The sequence below is a fragment of the Hippopotamus amphibius genome, chromosome 17, assembly GCF_030028045.1.
Source record: "Hippopotamus amphibius kiboko isolate mHipAmp2 chromosome 17, mHipAmp2.hap2, whole genome shotgun sequence".
NCBI lineage: Eukaryota > Metazoa > Chordata > Mammalia > Artiodactyla > Hippopotamidae > Hippopotamus > Hippopotamus amphibius.
Genome location: NC_080202.1, coordinates 17,844,176 through 17,859,864, shown reverse-complemented (window position 1 = coordinate 17,859,864; position 15,689 = coordinate 17,844,176). Strand labels below are relative to the sequence as shown.

Genomic DNA, 15,689 nt, shown 5'->3' with positions numbered 1-15,689 from the left:
AGTACAGTTCTATGATTTATTTTTAATCTGTTAAATGCACAGAATTCATATCTGAAGGATATTTCTCCAGGAATTAGCAAGTATGATAAATAAAAGTTTAAAACTCATCTAAAATAGATCTAGAATTCTTCTGAAATCATGCCTGACCTTAAATATGGAAAATAAACAACATTTTTGAAACCCTCTTTTCTTTTCCTTATAAATCAGCTGTGCTTTAGGGGAAAAACAAAACTCTCCAGTGCTTGATGTATTTTCCTTCCCATCTAATAATATATGCAGAATATTTAGAATTTGAGAACAAAACAAAACTTTACCTAATAGGACTCTCTGAATCAGAGGATACTGTTATTAATTCTGCTGTATATAAGCTACACTTCTCTGATAAGTTGGCTGCTTTTGGAGTGGAAGCTTTTACTGGACTATGGTCTTGTTCGTCTTCAGAATCAGTACCTCTAATGATTACTGTAGCACGTGTGCTGCTACTTCTTACAGATCTTCTGCTTGATTTGGGTGTGGAAACATACAGCAAGCTGTCTTCAGTCTCAGCTTTAGCGTGTATAACCTTATCCTTAACTGGTATGCTGGTTTTTCTTGAAGACTTACTGTTACATGGAGAGCAAATCTTTAGAGGGCCATCATTTGTTGTACCTTCACAAACGAGGCTTTCCCTGTTAAGTAACATGCTGTTTTTGAAAACTTCTGTTTTCTTTTGTCTTAAACTCATTCTAAGCCTGTTTTGATTTTGTTTCTCTTTAAAGGAAAAAGTTGTTTCTTTCCCTTGAGTATTTCTCTCTCTATTTTCACCTGGAATAGCACCAGTATCTAAGACTTTTTTATTCTTTTTCTTCTGCTTTTTACTTCTCTCCTTAGGAAAACCTTTATAAGCATGTGGCTGTGAACTGCCAGTATTTGAAACCATTCGGATACTAGGATTTTCCATGATTTTTTTAGAATTATTGTCTCTTCCTTCCTCATTTAAAGATTTTTCATTGAGCTCTTTCTGCTTATCAGAAGACTTTTTGACTCCATTTTTAAGTGCATCTGACGTTGGTTGCCTGAATGCTTTCATAAACTGTTGTCTTTCTTCTAGAGTGCATTTTGGTTTCACAGCTTCAGAATTTCCAGCTTCCAACACTGCCAATTCTAGTTCTTCCTCGTGTATGACGACGTTAGATTTTCTTTTCTGAATTGTCTGTTCACTCTCAGGATCAGACAGACTATTTTCCATTTCCACCTGCTTTTGTTTCAAGAAAATTGAGGGTATTTTCCCTGTCTTTTTCGGGGGGATGGGGTGTACCTGTGCAAGAACAGTGACTGTCTTAAAGCGGACTTGTTGGGAAATTTCACAGGTTTCCGGGTCACTCATACAACCACTTTTGACTTCAACAGTTTCAGAAGGAATACAGATTGACACTGTAGAGTCTGGTGTCTGTTCCACTTTATTTTCCTTGTGACTTTTTAAAAATTCCTCATATGAGACTGTTACTGTGGTATCATTTAACTGGGCTGTTTTAGTTATATTATCTCTAGATTCTGCTTCATTTGCAGTGCTTTCGATTTCAGTAGTTAGGGAAGGCATTATCTGTTTACTATCATTACCATCTCTTTTAAGATTTACTTCTGCTAAGGGTAAACTTTCAGATAGATCTATTACCTCTCTGTGCTTCCTTTTCCTCAATTTCCTGCGATAATTTTTTGAGGGCCCTTGTTTAGGATTTACTTTCTTAGAAGTCTTTTTGGAGGTCATAGTGCTTGATTGTTTTTTGATACCTTGAATACTTTCTGCAAGTACCGAGACACGTTTCTTACAGAGTAAAGCAGAAGTACTACTTTCCACAAAATCGTTATTTAAACTGGAGTCTTCTTTGCTATCATCACTGTGAATTTCCATTGGAGATTCATTTTCAGTTTTAATATGGCTTAGCTGATGAGATAAATTAAGTCTCTTTCCTCTCTTCTTACTCTCTGTATTTGAGGCTATTTCCAAAGGTGTTCTACAGTCTTTGCCACTGTCAGCAGGCGATGGTGTGGATGACTTTATCTTGTACTTTTTTGCTGTCTGAGTCTTCTCATTTGTGGATGAAGTCTTTCTAAAATAATCCAGAATATTACTGGATTTTGGTGGAGAGAAAATCCTGTCTCCAGTCTTCCCCATTGGTGATAAATATTTGGTGATTGTTTTGCAAGAAGTACTGTCATCATCTTTCCTTCGCCTCTTGCTTGCCTATCAATTTAAAAGAAGAAAAAAAAGCATTTATTTCAAGCAAAACACTACAAAACATAAATTTTAAACATGGATCTATTATTTTATGTAAAGAGGTAAAAAAAGGAAGGCGCCCTTAGTTGATAAACATTATATATTAGGAAGAAAAAGAGCTTTAAAGTTGAACCTACATTCAAATCTCAATGTCACATCAAGTTATACAATTATAAGTTGTGTACTTTACTATGTATATATTATACTTCAATAAAAAGTCTCAAGGCTACTATACTTGTGTACAAATATGTTAATCACTGTGGGCCTCTGTTTACTCTATAACCTTTGAATAGTACTACCCACCCCACAGAATTTGTAATGAACGTGTTATATACAAACATGGGAAGTCTGATGCATGGTAGGAACTCTATAAATACTATTTCCATTCCCTTTATACTTTTTTAGTTAAAAATAAATTATTCTAACTATTTCCAAGAAACACGCACACAGTGAAAAAGCCTAGGATCCCAAAATTTACTAAATTAAAAATTAAGTAAAAATTATATTGTGATTGACATATATACGCTAAGATGTATAAAACAGGTAACTAATTAGAACCTGCTGTGTAGCAAGGGCAACTCTACCTCACTTCGCTGTACAGTAGAAACTAACACAACATTGTAAAACAACTATACCCCAATAATAAAAAACAAAAAAAAAAACAAATAAGACTTTCCAGTGTTTTAATATGTTATTAAAAGTTACTGCCTGCCTCTTACACAATTTATTACCCTTAAAAAAAAGGCTCCATCAGTCCTTTATTTTTAACTTCCCTCAGCTCATTTGTTAGAATAAACTTGCCAGAACAACAAAAAAATCTTTTTTTAAAAAAGATAAGTAACAAAGGAATTATACTTCTAGAAAAGTGAAATGTATTACAAAGCTATCATGATCAAAAGCATAGCACTGATGCATGAATAGGCAGGAAACTTAACAGAACCGATCAGAAAACCAGAAAAAGACATAATCATAGTAGCACAAGTTAGTGGGCAAAGAAGTAGTTAGTAAATATTTGGAACACATTTCTAACCCTTAGGATAAGTATGAGGCAAAATAAATCACAGACATTAAAATTTTACATCTTAAAATGAAATGATAAATGTATTAGAAGAAAATGCTAATGAGTTCTTAGTATTATTATTATCCTGAGCTGGTATCAGAGGCACTATTCCATAGGCTCTGGAGTCAGGCAGATCTAAGTTCAAGTGCTGGCTCTGACATCTACTAGCGTGGGACCTTAAACAAATTACTTTTAATTTTCTAATTTACTTTTTCTAACCTAATTTAACTTACTTTTAATGACTTTTAACCTTCTCTCATCTGTAGATTACAGATAGTAACACCTCATCACAGGGTTGATATTAGGTAAAATAGTGTGCATAAGGTCCTTACCCTTACAATACTAAACAGTAAGTATCGTTACTATGAAACAGCACTTTAAGCAGGGCACCAAAAGCAGAAAAGACTGGAAAACTGAGCAAACAAAAAGCAAGAACTGTGTAACTGACCAAACAAAAGCAAGAACTGTGTAATTCAAATATCAAAAGTCTCTCTTCACATCTGAGACAAGCACAGCAACTACCTTGATTCAGCAAGCAAGTATCAGCATAATAACTATTAGCAAGCAGACAAAAGTACTCATTCCGTCTACTTTTAGATGCTACTCCCGTAGTACTGCATGGCATTAGAATCTTTTAATAACAACTGCTTAGTACATTTCACTGAATCTTGATGAAGACAGGAAAATAAGAGCATGCCAAGCTGGGACTTCTAACTGCAATATCTTAAGCTCTAGAACAATGAGATAGTGATTTTTTTAAATGAAGTACCTTGTTTGATTCCTGTGATAACAATCTAAGCGGTATTCCTTATGGCAGGCGGATGGCTGGACAAATAGAACTTTAAGATTCTTTTCAACGCTAAAGTTCTGTGACTCCTTATCATGAACCCAGACTTGACTCTGGGATCCTCCATGACTTTTCACAAGTCCAAAACATCAAGTTCCAGCAACATTTCAGGATCTGGGAACTAGTCCTTAACTAGGCATCCTAATGTCCCCGCAAACATCTCACAAGCCCAATGTTTGTCCGGACCTATCACGTCTCTAAGAAACGACACACCCCAGCAGTTGTTTCATACAATGTCAGAACTGTGGGGCCTCACCAGATCCCTCCTTTGCCTTCACAGATCCTAAATCGGGATCACCTTTCACCCACCCCCAACACACGGAGATACTCAAGCTCACCTCAATCCCATAGTGCTTCATCGGAGGGGAAGCAGCTGCCGCCGCCATGGTCAAGACCCCCACCATGCTCCCCGCTTCCCGGAATCCCGGTTCCTAGGAGCTTGCGCGGCCCGGCCCTGCCTGTCGGGAGGCCATGGAGGCGGCCGGCTCCAGCAGGAGCGAGGAGCTGGGCCGCGGGGTCCGCCTCGGACTCCCCCGCGCCCACCGCCCGGGGTGGTCGCAGAGGCTGGGCCCAGCTCAGCCAAGTAGAAAGCGGGAAGGGGCGACGAGAAAGCGCGAGCAGCAAGGACCCTCGGGCGCGGTCGGCGAGCGCGGGGTGCCCCTGAGGCCGGCGCTCCAGTTCTGAGTGATCGGGACTGGGGGGGTCCCGCGGGGAAGGCAAGCTGAACGCAGACCCTACCAGCGGGCTTCGGAGGGAGTTCTTGTCAATTGGGTTTTCGCGCCGTCCGGAGTGCAAGGGGCGGAGCCTAGATTGCTTCCGGAGGCTGCGCGGACGGTGCGCCGAGAAGGCCAAAATACTTCTCTGGCAAGCCTGCAGGAGGTGCGATTATTTTACCGTGAATCTAAAAGCAGCGGGGATTTCGGAGATTCAAACTTCTCACGCCTAGGTTCACAGATGAGGATGTAATTTGACTAAGTCTGTTGGTGGCAAAATTAAGACCCTATACTTTGACGCCCCAGACTAGCCTCTATCTAAAAGTGGAAATTCGACAAATACAGAAAAGGGGATAACAATTGATTCCACTTCTCTCGCACGGAATACAGTGTTATTTTGGCAAGCGTCCGTTTGGGTCCAAGATTTCGACTTTTTACCCCTAACTGAGCTCAGGAAGCATTTCTTCCCTTGGATTTCGTCCTCGCGAGCAGCTAGGAGCCCAAGGTCTTCGCCTGAGCTGGCTGGCGTGTGTTCGAGTTGTCGCTGGGTACCAGTCGTTTGCTAGTTCGTAGTGAGGCTAATCTCATACATCATTTGCATTGTTTTCATAGACATGTTTAGCTTTACATGTTTATTTTTTACATTACACTTGCAATATATAAAGTATGTTTATTTTATTTGAGTGCCAGTTTTAACTGCACGGTAGGTAAGAGCTGAAACAGTCATGTAAATAGACCTATCAAATAATAACGGGAAAAAAATAATAATAACGGGAAGCCACCGTGTTCGGTTGGGTTACCCAAACTGATTTTAACTGTTGACGTAATTATGTATATCTTTATGGTGTTTGCTATTGTCTGGACAACATAAATGGTACCAATTTCTCCAATGAAATTAGTGGTAATTACTTTCTCCTCGAAACTTATTAACCTCGGATAAGGTTTTTCAGGAAGGGAGATTGCACTTCTAAGTATAAACGGTTTTGTTGTTTTGGTTTAATTTGTTTATAACTCACGTCGTCTAAGAACACTGCGCAAGGAGAATGACTGGGAAGAGGAGAGGCAGAAACAGCAAGAGCGGGGAGGGGGAGGAGAAGGAGAAATCAACTAGAAAATTACAGAAGAAACTGAACGTCTCTTTGCCTTCCATACCCAAACTCGATCTCTTCCTCTTAGCCCCCATGGCAGCCAATATTACCTATTTGGTGGATAGCATTGCAGCCTTTCTTAATACTTTTACATACTTACAGGTATCCGTAGAAAAACCTTTAATTGTGTTTTTCTGCACATAAAAATGCACTTTTAACGCAGCAGTTTGGTTTTTTCTTTCATCATTGTCTTCGAGAGCTATCCATGATACAGGTCGATCTGATTCGTTCCCTTTCATTACTGAGCACTCCACCCAACTATGCACAACATTTTATTTACCCATTTCCTTAGTGATGATCATTTAAACTGTCTTCAATTTTCTATTAGTCAAACAGTGAGTCAATGCACATTCTTGGCTCCTTGAACACAAGTATTGCTTTTCCAGGATACACACCTACACGTGGAATTGCTGGGTTATAGGGTGTGTCTCTAGCGCTTTTTATTCTTCTAAAAAACTAAGCATTTAAAATGGGTTGTTAAGCATTTGCGCTGAGTTTTTTAGATCTGTAGTTAGTACTTTACACAACTTGTATTTAGGATCTGTCACATTTGTATAGCAATTTAGCATTTACAGTGTGCCTGGGTTGCTTTTGGCTATTTTCCCCTTCTGGCTAACCTCTACTTTTAAAACTGATTGTTAACTTTTATGGTTATCGCAGTGATGCCTGTATTAATGTATTTTGACATAAAAATGTCAAAGAGCATTACAAAACCTATCAACAAAAAACAGCTGATTTCTATTTCATCCCCCAGTTCTATTTCCCTGAAGGCAGCCACTTTCAAAATTCTTCTAGCATTATAAATATCTGCTAATCTTTAAATAATTCAATATCAATATTTCTAACAATTTTAAACAGTATTCATTATTGTCCTATTATGGTGGTTAAGGATTTAATTCTCTTGTAACACCACCTTCCACACTTTCTCTCCTCCTGCATTCCCAATATAGTTATATTGTAAAGACTTGTACACTTGTACACAAATGCTCATAGCAGCTTTTTTTTTTTAGTTTTTGTTTTGTTTTTAATTTAATTTATGTATTTATTTATTGGCTGTGTTGGGTCTTCGTTGCTGCACACGGGCTTTCTCTAGCTGCGGCGAGCGGGGGCTACTCTTCGTTGTGGTGTGCTGGCTCCTCATTGTAGTGGCTTCTCTTTGTTGCAGAGCATGGGCTCTAGGTGTGTGGGCTTCCGTAGTTGTGGCACATGGGCTCAATAGCTGTGGTTCACGGGCTCTACAGAGCAGGCTCAATAGTTGTGGCACACAGGCTGAGTTGCTGTGTGGCATGTGGAATCTTCCCAGAGCAGGGCTCGAACCCGTGTCCCCTGCATTGGCAGGCGGATTCTTAACCACTGTGCTACCTAGGAAGTCTGCAGCTTTATTTATTTATTTATTTTTTTTGGCACACGGGCTTAGTTGCTCCGCGGCATGTGGGATCTTCCTGGAACTGGGATCGAACCCGTGACCTCTGCATTGGCAGGCAGATTCTTAACCACTGCGCCACCTAGGAAGCCCCTGCAGCTTTATTTTTAATAGTAAAAAACTGGGAACAACCTATCAACAGGTAAATTAAAAAACACATCCATATCATGGAATACTACTCAGCAATAAAAAGAAATGAACTATCAATACATGAAACAACATGGATGAATCTCAGAATCCTTCTGCTGAGTAAAAGAAGCCAGATGAAAAAAAAGGGTATGTACTGTATGATTCCATTTATTTAAATTTTGAGAAAAATGCAAATTAATCTCCAATTACAGAAAGCAGATCATCACTGCCAGGATTCAAGGGTTGAAGGAGGGATAGATTACAAAGGAATGGGTTACATGGAAACTTTGGGGAGTGATGAAAATATTTGTTATCTTGGTTATGGTGATGGTTCCATGGGTATCTACTCATGAGAAAGTTTATCACATCATATACTCTAAATATATGCAGTTAATTGCAAATCAGTTATACTCAATAAAGCTGTTTAAAAAATGGTTAAAGCTGATTGAAGGTTTTTAGCATAGGTGGGACTCCTGAGTGGGTTCTACTGTGGGATGATCAGGAGATGAACTGGCAGTTTCACTGGGGAACTTCCTAATGTTAACAGGTAGAGGTCCTTCCTCTGGACGGGTTGGTTTCTCCTCCAACCTATTTAGGGGCAGGGGTGTTTATATCTCATGCAGTTTCAATGAAGCAATAGGGAGGGGTCACCTAAATGCATGGAATAGGGCATGGACCTAAAACATTTAACTAATATTAACTGATGTCTCCCCTTTTCAGTCCCATACCTCATTGTCATGTGCTGCTATTCCTCCTTCCATCCATCCCATAAATACGAATGAGTGCCTGGTATGTGCCAGCTATGAACAAAGCAGCTGTAAACAAAACAGACAAAAATGCCTATCCATTTAGAATTTATATCCTAGTTGGAAGAGACATGTAATAAAAATTATTCATAAGTGAAGTATATGATATGACAGGGCTAAATGCTGAGGAGAAAATAATGCAGGAAGTAGAGTAAGGAAAGGGATGTCAGAATAGGGGTTGCGATTTTTTAAGTGACTAAATGTTTTAAAAGGATATATAGCCTGAGTTTCTCAGCAGTCACTGGGGAGAGTTAGCCCAACTTGGAATGGTTCCTCCTCTGCAGTTTAGGATGTGACTTCCTGCAATTGTCTTGGGCAATTACTACTCCTCCACTTTCCATCTCCCAAATATTTATGGAACTCTCTAGCGCTCTTTTATGTTCTCTACTGTTCCACTTGTCCCTAATCCAGTTTTAAACACCTTAATTGTTATTTTGAAGGCGTTTTGGAAGGGAGAGGAGAGAAACAGCTGTGGCCAAGCCAAGAAAAGTCTTAAGACTCAGCTCAGGATTTACCTTGTCCAAGAAACTTTCCCTGATACCTTCTTCCTTCCACTTTACCTTCAGCTGGATTAGGTGGCCGTCTCTGTGCTTCTACTCACTGCATTCAATGTATTAGAACACAATACATATATATTCCCGCTTATTTGTGTGTGATCCCCCACTGGACTATGAAGGCAAGTCCTAGGTCTCATTCCTGATTTGATTCCCAGCACCTAAGCACAGAGCCAGACGCATACCTTGTACTCTTTAAATGTTTCTGTAAATAAAGATGTGCTTTTACCTGGCCATATTATTCAGCCTTTGCATGAGTCCTGTGAGGAAGACATTTACATTATTGTCAATTCATAGAAATGTAGCTCACATGTTTCCAAAGTTACAATGTTTCACCATGTCTCCTAAGTTACACTTCAGTGCTTTTTTTTTCTCCACATACCCAGTACATGGAGAGAAAGTGGAAGATGTCATTTTCTCCTCAATATTATATTGCCTTCTCTCGATAACCATCACTGTTGTTATTTTGGTATACATACATCTCCCACTTGGCTGATGTACTTGGGGAAAGCTAATTCCACCTCTGGCTCTGGATCCTTGGAGAGTAATCTGCATAATCCCACCTCCTGGCCACAGTTATTGGTTCATAGATAAGCATGTGACCTGTTTTGGGCCAACATTTGGGACATACAACATTGGAGATCTTCTAGGTGCCTCTAGGAGATAAGCATTTTGGTACTACTGAGACAGGCCCAGGAGGGAGGCCTTCCACTCCTTCCAGAAGGTGTATAACATTAAACAGCCTTAAAATAAGGTAACGGTACAAATGCCAAAAAGATTGGGGAGTCTGACCTTTGAATCAAACCAACCCTAAAGCCTTTTCAATTATGTTACTCGGCAAATCACCTTTACTGTTAAAGGCAGTTTTAGTTTTCTGTAACTTGCAACTGAAGGTACCTCAAAGGATAAAAGATGAAAGAAGGCTTAGGCAGGAAAGCTAGGGAGACTCAAGGTGTAACTGACCTATGTAAAAGATGTAAGTAAATATTAAAGATATTTAGGAACATTCTGAATAAATCAAGGTACCATTAACTTCTAATTATAAGGTAGATAAGTACCAGAGGTGTACTGTACGACATGGTGAATATAGTCAACATTGTTGTATGTTACACATGAAAGTTAAGGGAACTTCCTGGCAGTCCAGCAGTTAGAATTCCGTGCCTTTACTGCCGAGGTGCAATCCCTTGGGGTTGGGGAACCAAGATCCTGCAAGCCGCAGCCACGCACGGCCAAAAAAAAAAAAAAAAGAAAGAAAGAAAGAAAAAGAAAAGAGAGTAAATCCTAAGAGTTCTCATCACAAGGAAAAAATATATGTTTTCTATTTCTCTCTCTCTCATGTTGGATCCATATAAGATGATGGATGTTCAGTAAACTTGTGATCATTTCATGATGTATGTAAGTCAAATCTTTATGCTATGCATCTTAAACTTATACAGTGCTGTATGTCAATTGTATCGCAATAAAACTGGAAAGAAAGGGGCCATTGAGATAAACTCAGGAAAGATTGACAAAAACAAAATGTATTATATATATTGTATATACTCTCAGCTTTGGCTCTTATACCCCCAGTCCACCAACGAAGGGGAATTTTGCCTTTTCCTCCTCACCTGCAGGTTGTGTTCAACTGGTTCCCAAGCTTCTGTGATAAAGATAGGGAGAAATTGAAGAGGCAGGTGGGAAAGAGGAAGCTGGGTATGGGGAGGGTTACACTGAGTAGGGGGTAAGAGATTAAGGGAGAAATTCCAGAGCACTAATAGGAATTAGAGAATGGGAGCGGAGAAGAGAATATTAAGAAAAGCTTCTATGACTTATGAATTGGAGACTGTCAGGATATGTGGCAATTCAGAGTAACACATCATTCCAGACTGGATCCATTTGCTACAAAGGGCATCATTGTGACACTTGGTTAAACTTGAATGGGGGGGTCTGAGGATTAGATGGTAATAAAGTATAATGTTAAATTTCTGTTTTTTGATGGTTGCATTGTGGGTTCATAGGAGAATGTACTTGTAGGATGTCAGCAACTTACTCTCCAATGGTTTATTCAGGAAAAAAAACTTTTTTTGCATTATATTTGCAGTTTCTCTGTTGATTTCTGAGATTTCTATAAATTTGAGTTTTCAAAATCGAAAAAATAGATAACATTAATAAAAAGATTTTAAGGGACAAGATTAGAATGATCTCTTGATTACTGTTGATTGCTGGAAAGTATTTCTTTATATGAGTTGCTATTCAAAAACTAGGCCCTAAGGTTTACTTAGTCATAGGCAACTGATTCTAAAGAACGTATTAATAGTATTAAGTGTACAAAAAGAGGAGTCAAGAGAGCAAAAAATTGTCAGTATATGCCCCATACTGTTAGGAGCTTTCTGAGACTAAAGTGGAGAGAAGAGAGAGAAAGCGTTTGCTGACCAGATGATCAATGTATCCTGGACTGAATCCATGTTTATCAAACAACTCTCTGGTTACAACTTGATTTTCCAGCTGTTGCAATTTTCTTGGCAATTATATTCTTATTGTAAATAAATTAGCAAGTTATTTCTTGTAGCATGAGGAGTCTGTGCCTCTGAATCTGCTTACCTCTGGGTACACCTGAAAAGTGAGTTCTAGACTACTGTGATGCCACAGAGATAAAAACTCTGTAAAGCCCTGTCTGATGGCCTGCTGGCTTCTGTCACTGCCACCTCTAGGTCAATCTTCCTCTCTGTTATCGATCAGAGTATTTATTCTTTAGAAACCTGTGCTTTCTAAAGTTAAAAAAAAAATCAAAAAATTTCAAGCCTGGGGGAGTAGTTTTACAGATTTTCTTCAGTTTTTTTCCTGTTATTTTTGTGTATAATGTGGATATAGTAGATACATATTTCTTGCCTCCCATCAGTTAGCAGGTCAAGGAAATAAAGTTGAATGAGACTAAGATTGGTAGCTTGACTTTATGGAAGTTTTCCTTTTAATTTTTTTTAAAATTTCACTTAGTAAAGCTTTCTGGAGTGGGAGCCAACTCTGTTCAATTAGCTTTAGAGAGCACACAGAACATATCATGTTCAAGAACAATGAATATAAATCCTGTTTTTTACCGACTCAATCTGTGTCCAAACCCTCCTGGTCCCTTGAACCATTTGCCTCTTTCCCTCCCACTTTCACTGTCAAACCTCCGTAAAGGCCAATATTCTAATTCAAGGCTCCATCAAAACTAGACTAACGCCATTTAGTTTTTCCTATTTACTCGCCTGCAGCTATCTATGCATATTCATTTCACGGAACAAGTATTTATTGAGAATTTACAATATGCCAACCCCTGCCTTACCTTAAGACAAACCCAAGTCCCACTTCTCTATTATTTATCTTCCTAAAACATTGTTTTGCAAATGTCACTGCACATGCAAAAATCTTTACTGTCTATTCATTAAAGTCAAAGTTTCTTAACCTGAACTCCATGGCCCTTTCTCTTCTCTTAACTTCATCTCCCAATACATTACTCAGTCCTTCCTCTCCAAAGTGGTCTGCTCCTCCTTCCTTACACAATCCACTTATATTCCTATCTACAAGTATGCTTTCCCACTTAGTTTTATTCCTTTACTCCTTTTCATTTAGTTAATACCTTGATTCATGCCACAGATAATTGTTGGGAATCTACTGAGTGCCTGCCTACTTCAGGATAAAGATAATCTCCCATTTTCTCCAGAAGAGCATTCCTTTTCAAAACCTCTCTAATTTCAAGTGTCATTTACTTAACACAAAACAGTGTGGTAGAAAGAGCTTGAGTCTGGTCCAGGAAAACTAGAATCTAGCCTCTAGCACAGATTCATTGTACAACCTTGAGACAATCATTGTTCACTTTCTCTTTCCTGGGGAGGCAAATCTACCGTCCTCGGCCCAGGGGTCAGCAGACTATGGCCAGAGGGGGGAAGATGGGGGGAGGAATAAATTGGAAGATTGGAATTGACCTATACACACTATTATATATAAAATAAATAACTAATAAGGACCTTACTGTATAGCACAGGGAATTCTACTCAATACTCTGTAATAGCCTATATGGAAAAGAATCTAAACAAGAGTGATATACGTATATGTATAACTGTTGCACTTTGCTGTACATCCGAGACTAACACAACATTGTACATCAACTATACTCCAATAAAAACAAAAAAAACCCCAGAAAACTATGGTCAGGGCCAAATCTGACCCACCACCTGTTTTTGTATGGCCTCTGAAGGAAGAATGGTTTTTACCTTTCTAAGTAGTTGAAAAAGATGCAGACTATTTTGTGACACGTGACAATTATGTGAAATTCAAATTTGTGTCCATAAGTTTTATTTGCACACGGTCACGCCCATTTACTTACTGTACTGCAACAGAGGCCTTATGGCCCGCCAAGCTCCACATTTTCAACTACCTGGTCCATAGGGAAAAAGCTGGATAACATCCGTCTTAGAACTCTGTCAGGATTGAGGTGCCTGCCGCGGGGCCCACGCTTAGGCCTCTGTCATGGCTCCCTCATTTGACTACCAGCTTCTGGATGATGGGGCTCTTGTCTGATCCCTGTGAACGTGGTACCTGGTTCACAGCAACCTCCTAAATCACTGGCCGCTGCAGCGATGCTCGTTTACCAGGGAGGTAGGACAGTGATGACTTTGGAGTCATCAGGGTTGAGATCCCAGCGGCTTGAGAACGTTGATTCCCCTCTCTGTCCCTCCGTTTTCTCCTCTGTGGGACCGAGGTGCAAGGAGGCCCGGTAGTGAGGCCAGAATGAGAAAAGACGTGGGAAGCTTTTCGCGAGGTGTAGGCATTCATCTTTCCGTGGCTCCACGCGTGCCAGGCGCTGCGCGGGAGCAGAGACAAGACCCGCTGGGCCAGCAGTAGAGCGCGCTGCTGTCAATCAAGGCCGCCGTGGGGGCGGGGCGGGGCGGGGCTTCCGCCTGCGCGTGGCCCCGCCGGGCCGCTCGGCGGCGCCCGGGACGCACTCGGGAACCGCGCCCGCTGCCGCTGGCCGCGCGGCCGGACGAGGGGGCGATGGAGCTGGAGCCCGAGCTGCTGCTTCAGGAAGCCCGCGAGAGCGTGGAGGCGGCGAAGTGCTACCGGCGGGAGCTGGGCCACAGGCTGCAGGGGCTGCGGGAGGCGCGGAGGCAGGTCGGAGGGCCGCGCCCGCGGGGGCGCTGTGGGCCCCGGGGAGGGCGCGGGCTGCCCGGCGGTGGGCGCGGGCGAGGAGGGCTGCGGGCGGCGGGAGCGTCCGGAAACTCTGCAGGGAGGGGGGGAAACGGCTCCGAGGGTGCGGGGGACCTGGCAAGGTCTGGGGGTGGGGAGGTGGGTTCTGCGGGGCGGGAGGGGGGAGGGGGTCTTCAGAGGAAGAGACGAGTTTGGGGGATCGAGGGCGAATGTGAGGGGCGCTCCCTAAACTGGGTGGGTTGGTGTTGGGGATGCGATGGGGTCCGAGGCTGGGGAGAGTGAGGGACCAGAGCAAAACCCGAGGGCGTCACAGAGGGCGGTGAAGATTGAGAGAGCTGGGGGAGGTGGAGAATCTTCGGAAAACCTGCCTTGTGGATGGGGCGTGATTTTAGAGAGCTTGAGGAAAATGTGGGGCAGTGACTTGGGGAGAGCTAAGGTGGAGGCGAAATGGACAGTGGAAGGGAAGGACTCAGGAGAGACAGAGAGGCGTGGAGGATTAAGTAGAGTTAACACTAAATGAATGGAATTAGTGTCAGAGTAGTACTTAATATCTCATGTGATCTTGAATGCATTAAAAAATCACCTAGCGTGATCCCATTCTAGAGAGTTTAGATTTTAGGGTGAAGCTGTGTTGGAAGGGCAAAAGAACGAAAATGAAACCCCTGGGGGATGGGATACAAAAGTGTAGGGAAATGGAAAAACAGATTTAAAGAGAGAAGTGTTGAAAGGAGAAGCTAAATATACTTTCAAGTGACAGCAGTTATCTGCTCCATGGGGACCTGGTTATCAAAGATAAAGGAAAGCCACATGGTTACTCTACACCCTGTAACATATACAGAAAAAGATATAACCTGCTGCCAATGTGTAGCAGGATAGATAATCCTCAGGCTACTCTTAATTCAGGTGCTTAGTAAGTGCTTTTTGAGTCAGTGGGATTCCACCTGAGTGGAATCATTTGAGTGAGTGGGATTTTTCAACATCACACTTGTTATTAATCTATATTGTCCTCCTAGTAACTCCCAGGCTGTAAATCTGGAAATTACACAGGTAGAACAGTGCTGTGATAACAGTGCCCTTTGGATATTCGCATCATTAAGGATACTCAACATGCTTTAGGTTTTATACATTTAAAAATTCTTGTAGATTTTAAATGTAGGCCAGGCATCATTTGTAGTCTAGTAGCAAATCTGGGAGCAAGATTTAGATACGGTGATCCTGATTTGACAGATACTTTTTAATAAGGCCTTCCAATACATTCATCTTGATTTCCACTTGAAAACATCTGCATTATTCCTTCTGCTGTTTTGAAATAGAGGTTCTAAATCCAGCACATGTTTAAAAAGAGATTAAAGTATCTCTTATTATATGATTAATGCTTCAGCCAGTTAAGATGTTTTATATGAACCAGACTATTGTTTAACTGCATCAACAATTAAGAAACAGAATTGATACTAAATGAATGGGCTTAGCACCTGGGAGTAGTACTTACTACTTTCTTGTGTGATATTGAACACATTAAAACAATTTAGTATGATCTCATCTTGAATGGCTTCGTATTCAGTTTCCAAAGTTACATTCTTTTAAAT

At 40.9% G+C, this 15,689-nt stretch overlaps 2 protein-coding genes across 7 annotated transcripts in view; one reads left to right on the top strand and one right to left on the bottom strand.

Moving 5' to 3' along the window:
• ATAD5 (ATPase family AAA domain containing 5) overlaps positions 1-13,792 on the bottom strand; it is a 45,321-nt gene extending 31,529 nt beyond the window's left edge. For 3 of the 6 annotated variants that reach the window (XR_009049998.1, XM_057715809.1, XM_057715810.1), the window contains exons 1-3: positions 9,167-9,198; positions 4,503-5,034; positions 315-2,224 (exon numbers count right to left, since the gene is read on the bottom strand). Coding sequence is in view for 5 of the 6 variants with exons in the window: in XM_057715809.1 (XP_057571792.1) it covers positions 315-2,224; positions 4,503-4,568 (1,976 nt within the window). In the remaining variant the exon portion in view is untranslated. Of the gene's footprint in view, positions 1-314; positions 2,225-4,502; positions 5,035-9,166; positions 9,199-13,333 lie in introns of those variants that run through there. The other 3 variants (XM_057715813.1, XM_057715811.1, XM_057715812.1) reach the window with 3 other exon arrangements.
• A 91-nt stretch (positions 13,793-13,883) lies between these two features.
• CRLF3 (cytokine receptor like factor 3) overlaps positions 13,884-15,689 on the top strand; it is a 35,812-nt gene continuing 34,006 nt past the window's right edge. Inside the window, exon 1 of the mRNA XM_057713768.1 lies at positions 13,884-14,067. Coding sequence (XP_057569751.1) covers positions 13,951-14,067 — 117 coding nt within the window. The 5' untranslated portion in view covers positions 13,884-13,950. The remainder of the gene's footprint in view (positions 14,068-15,689) is intronic.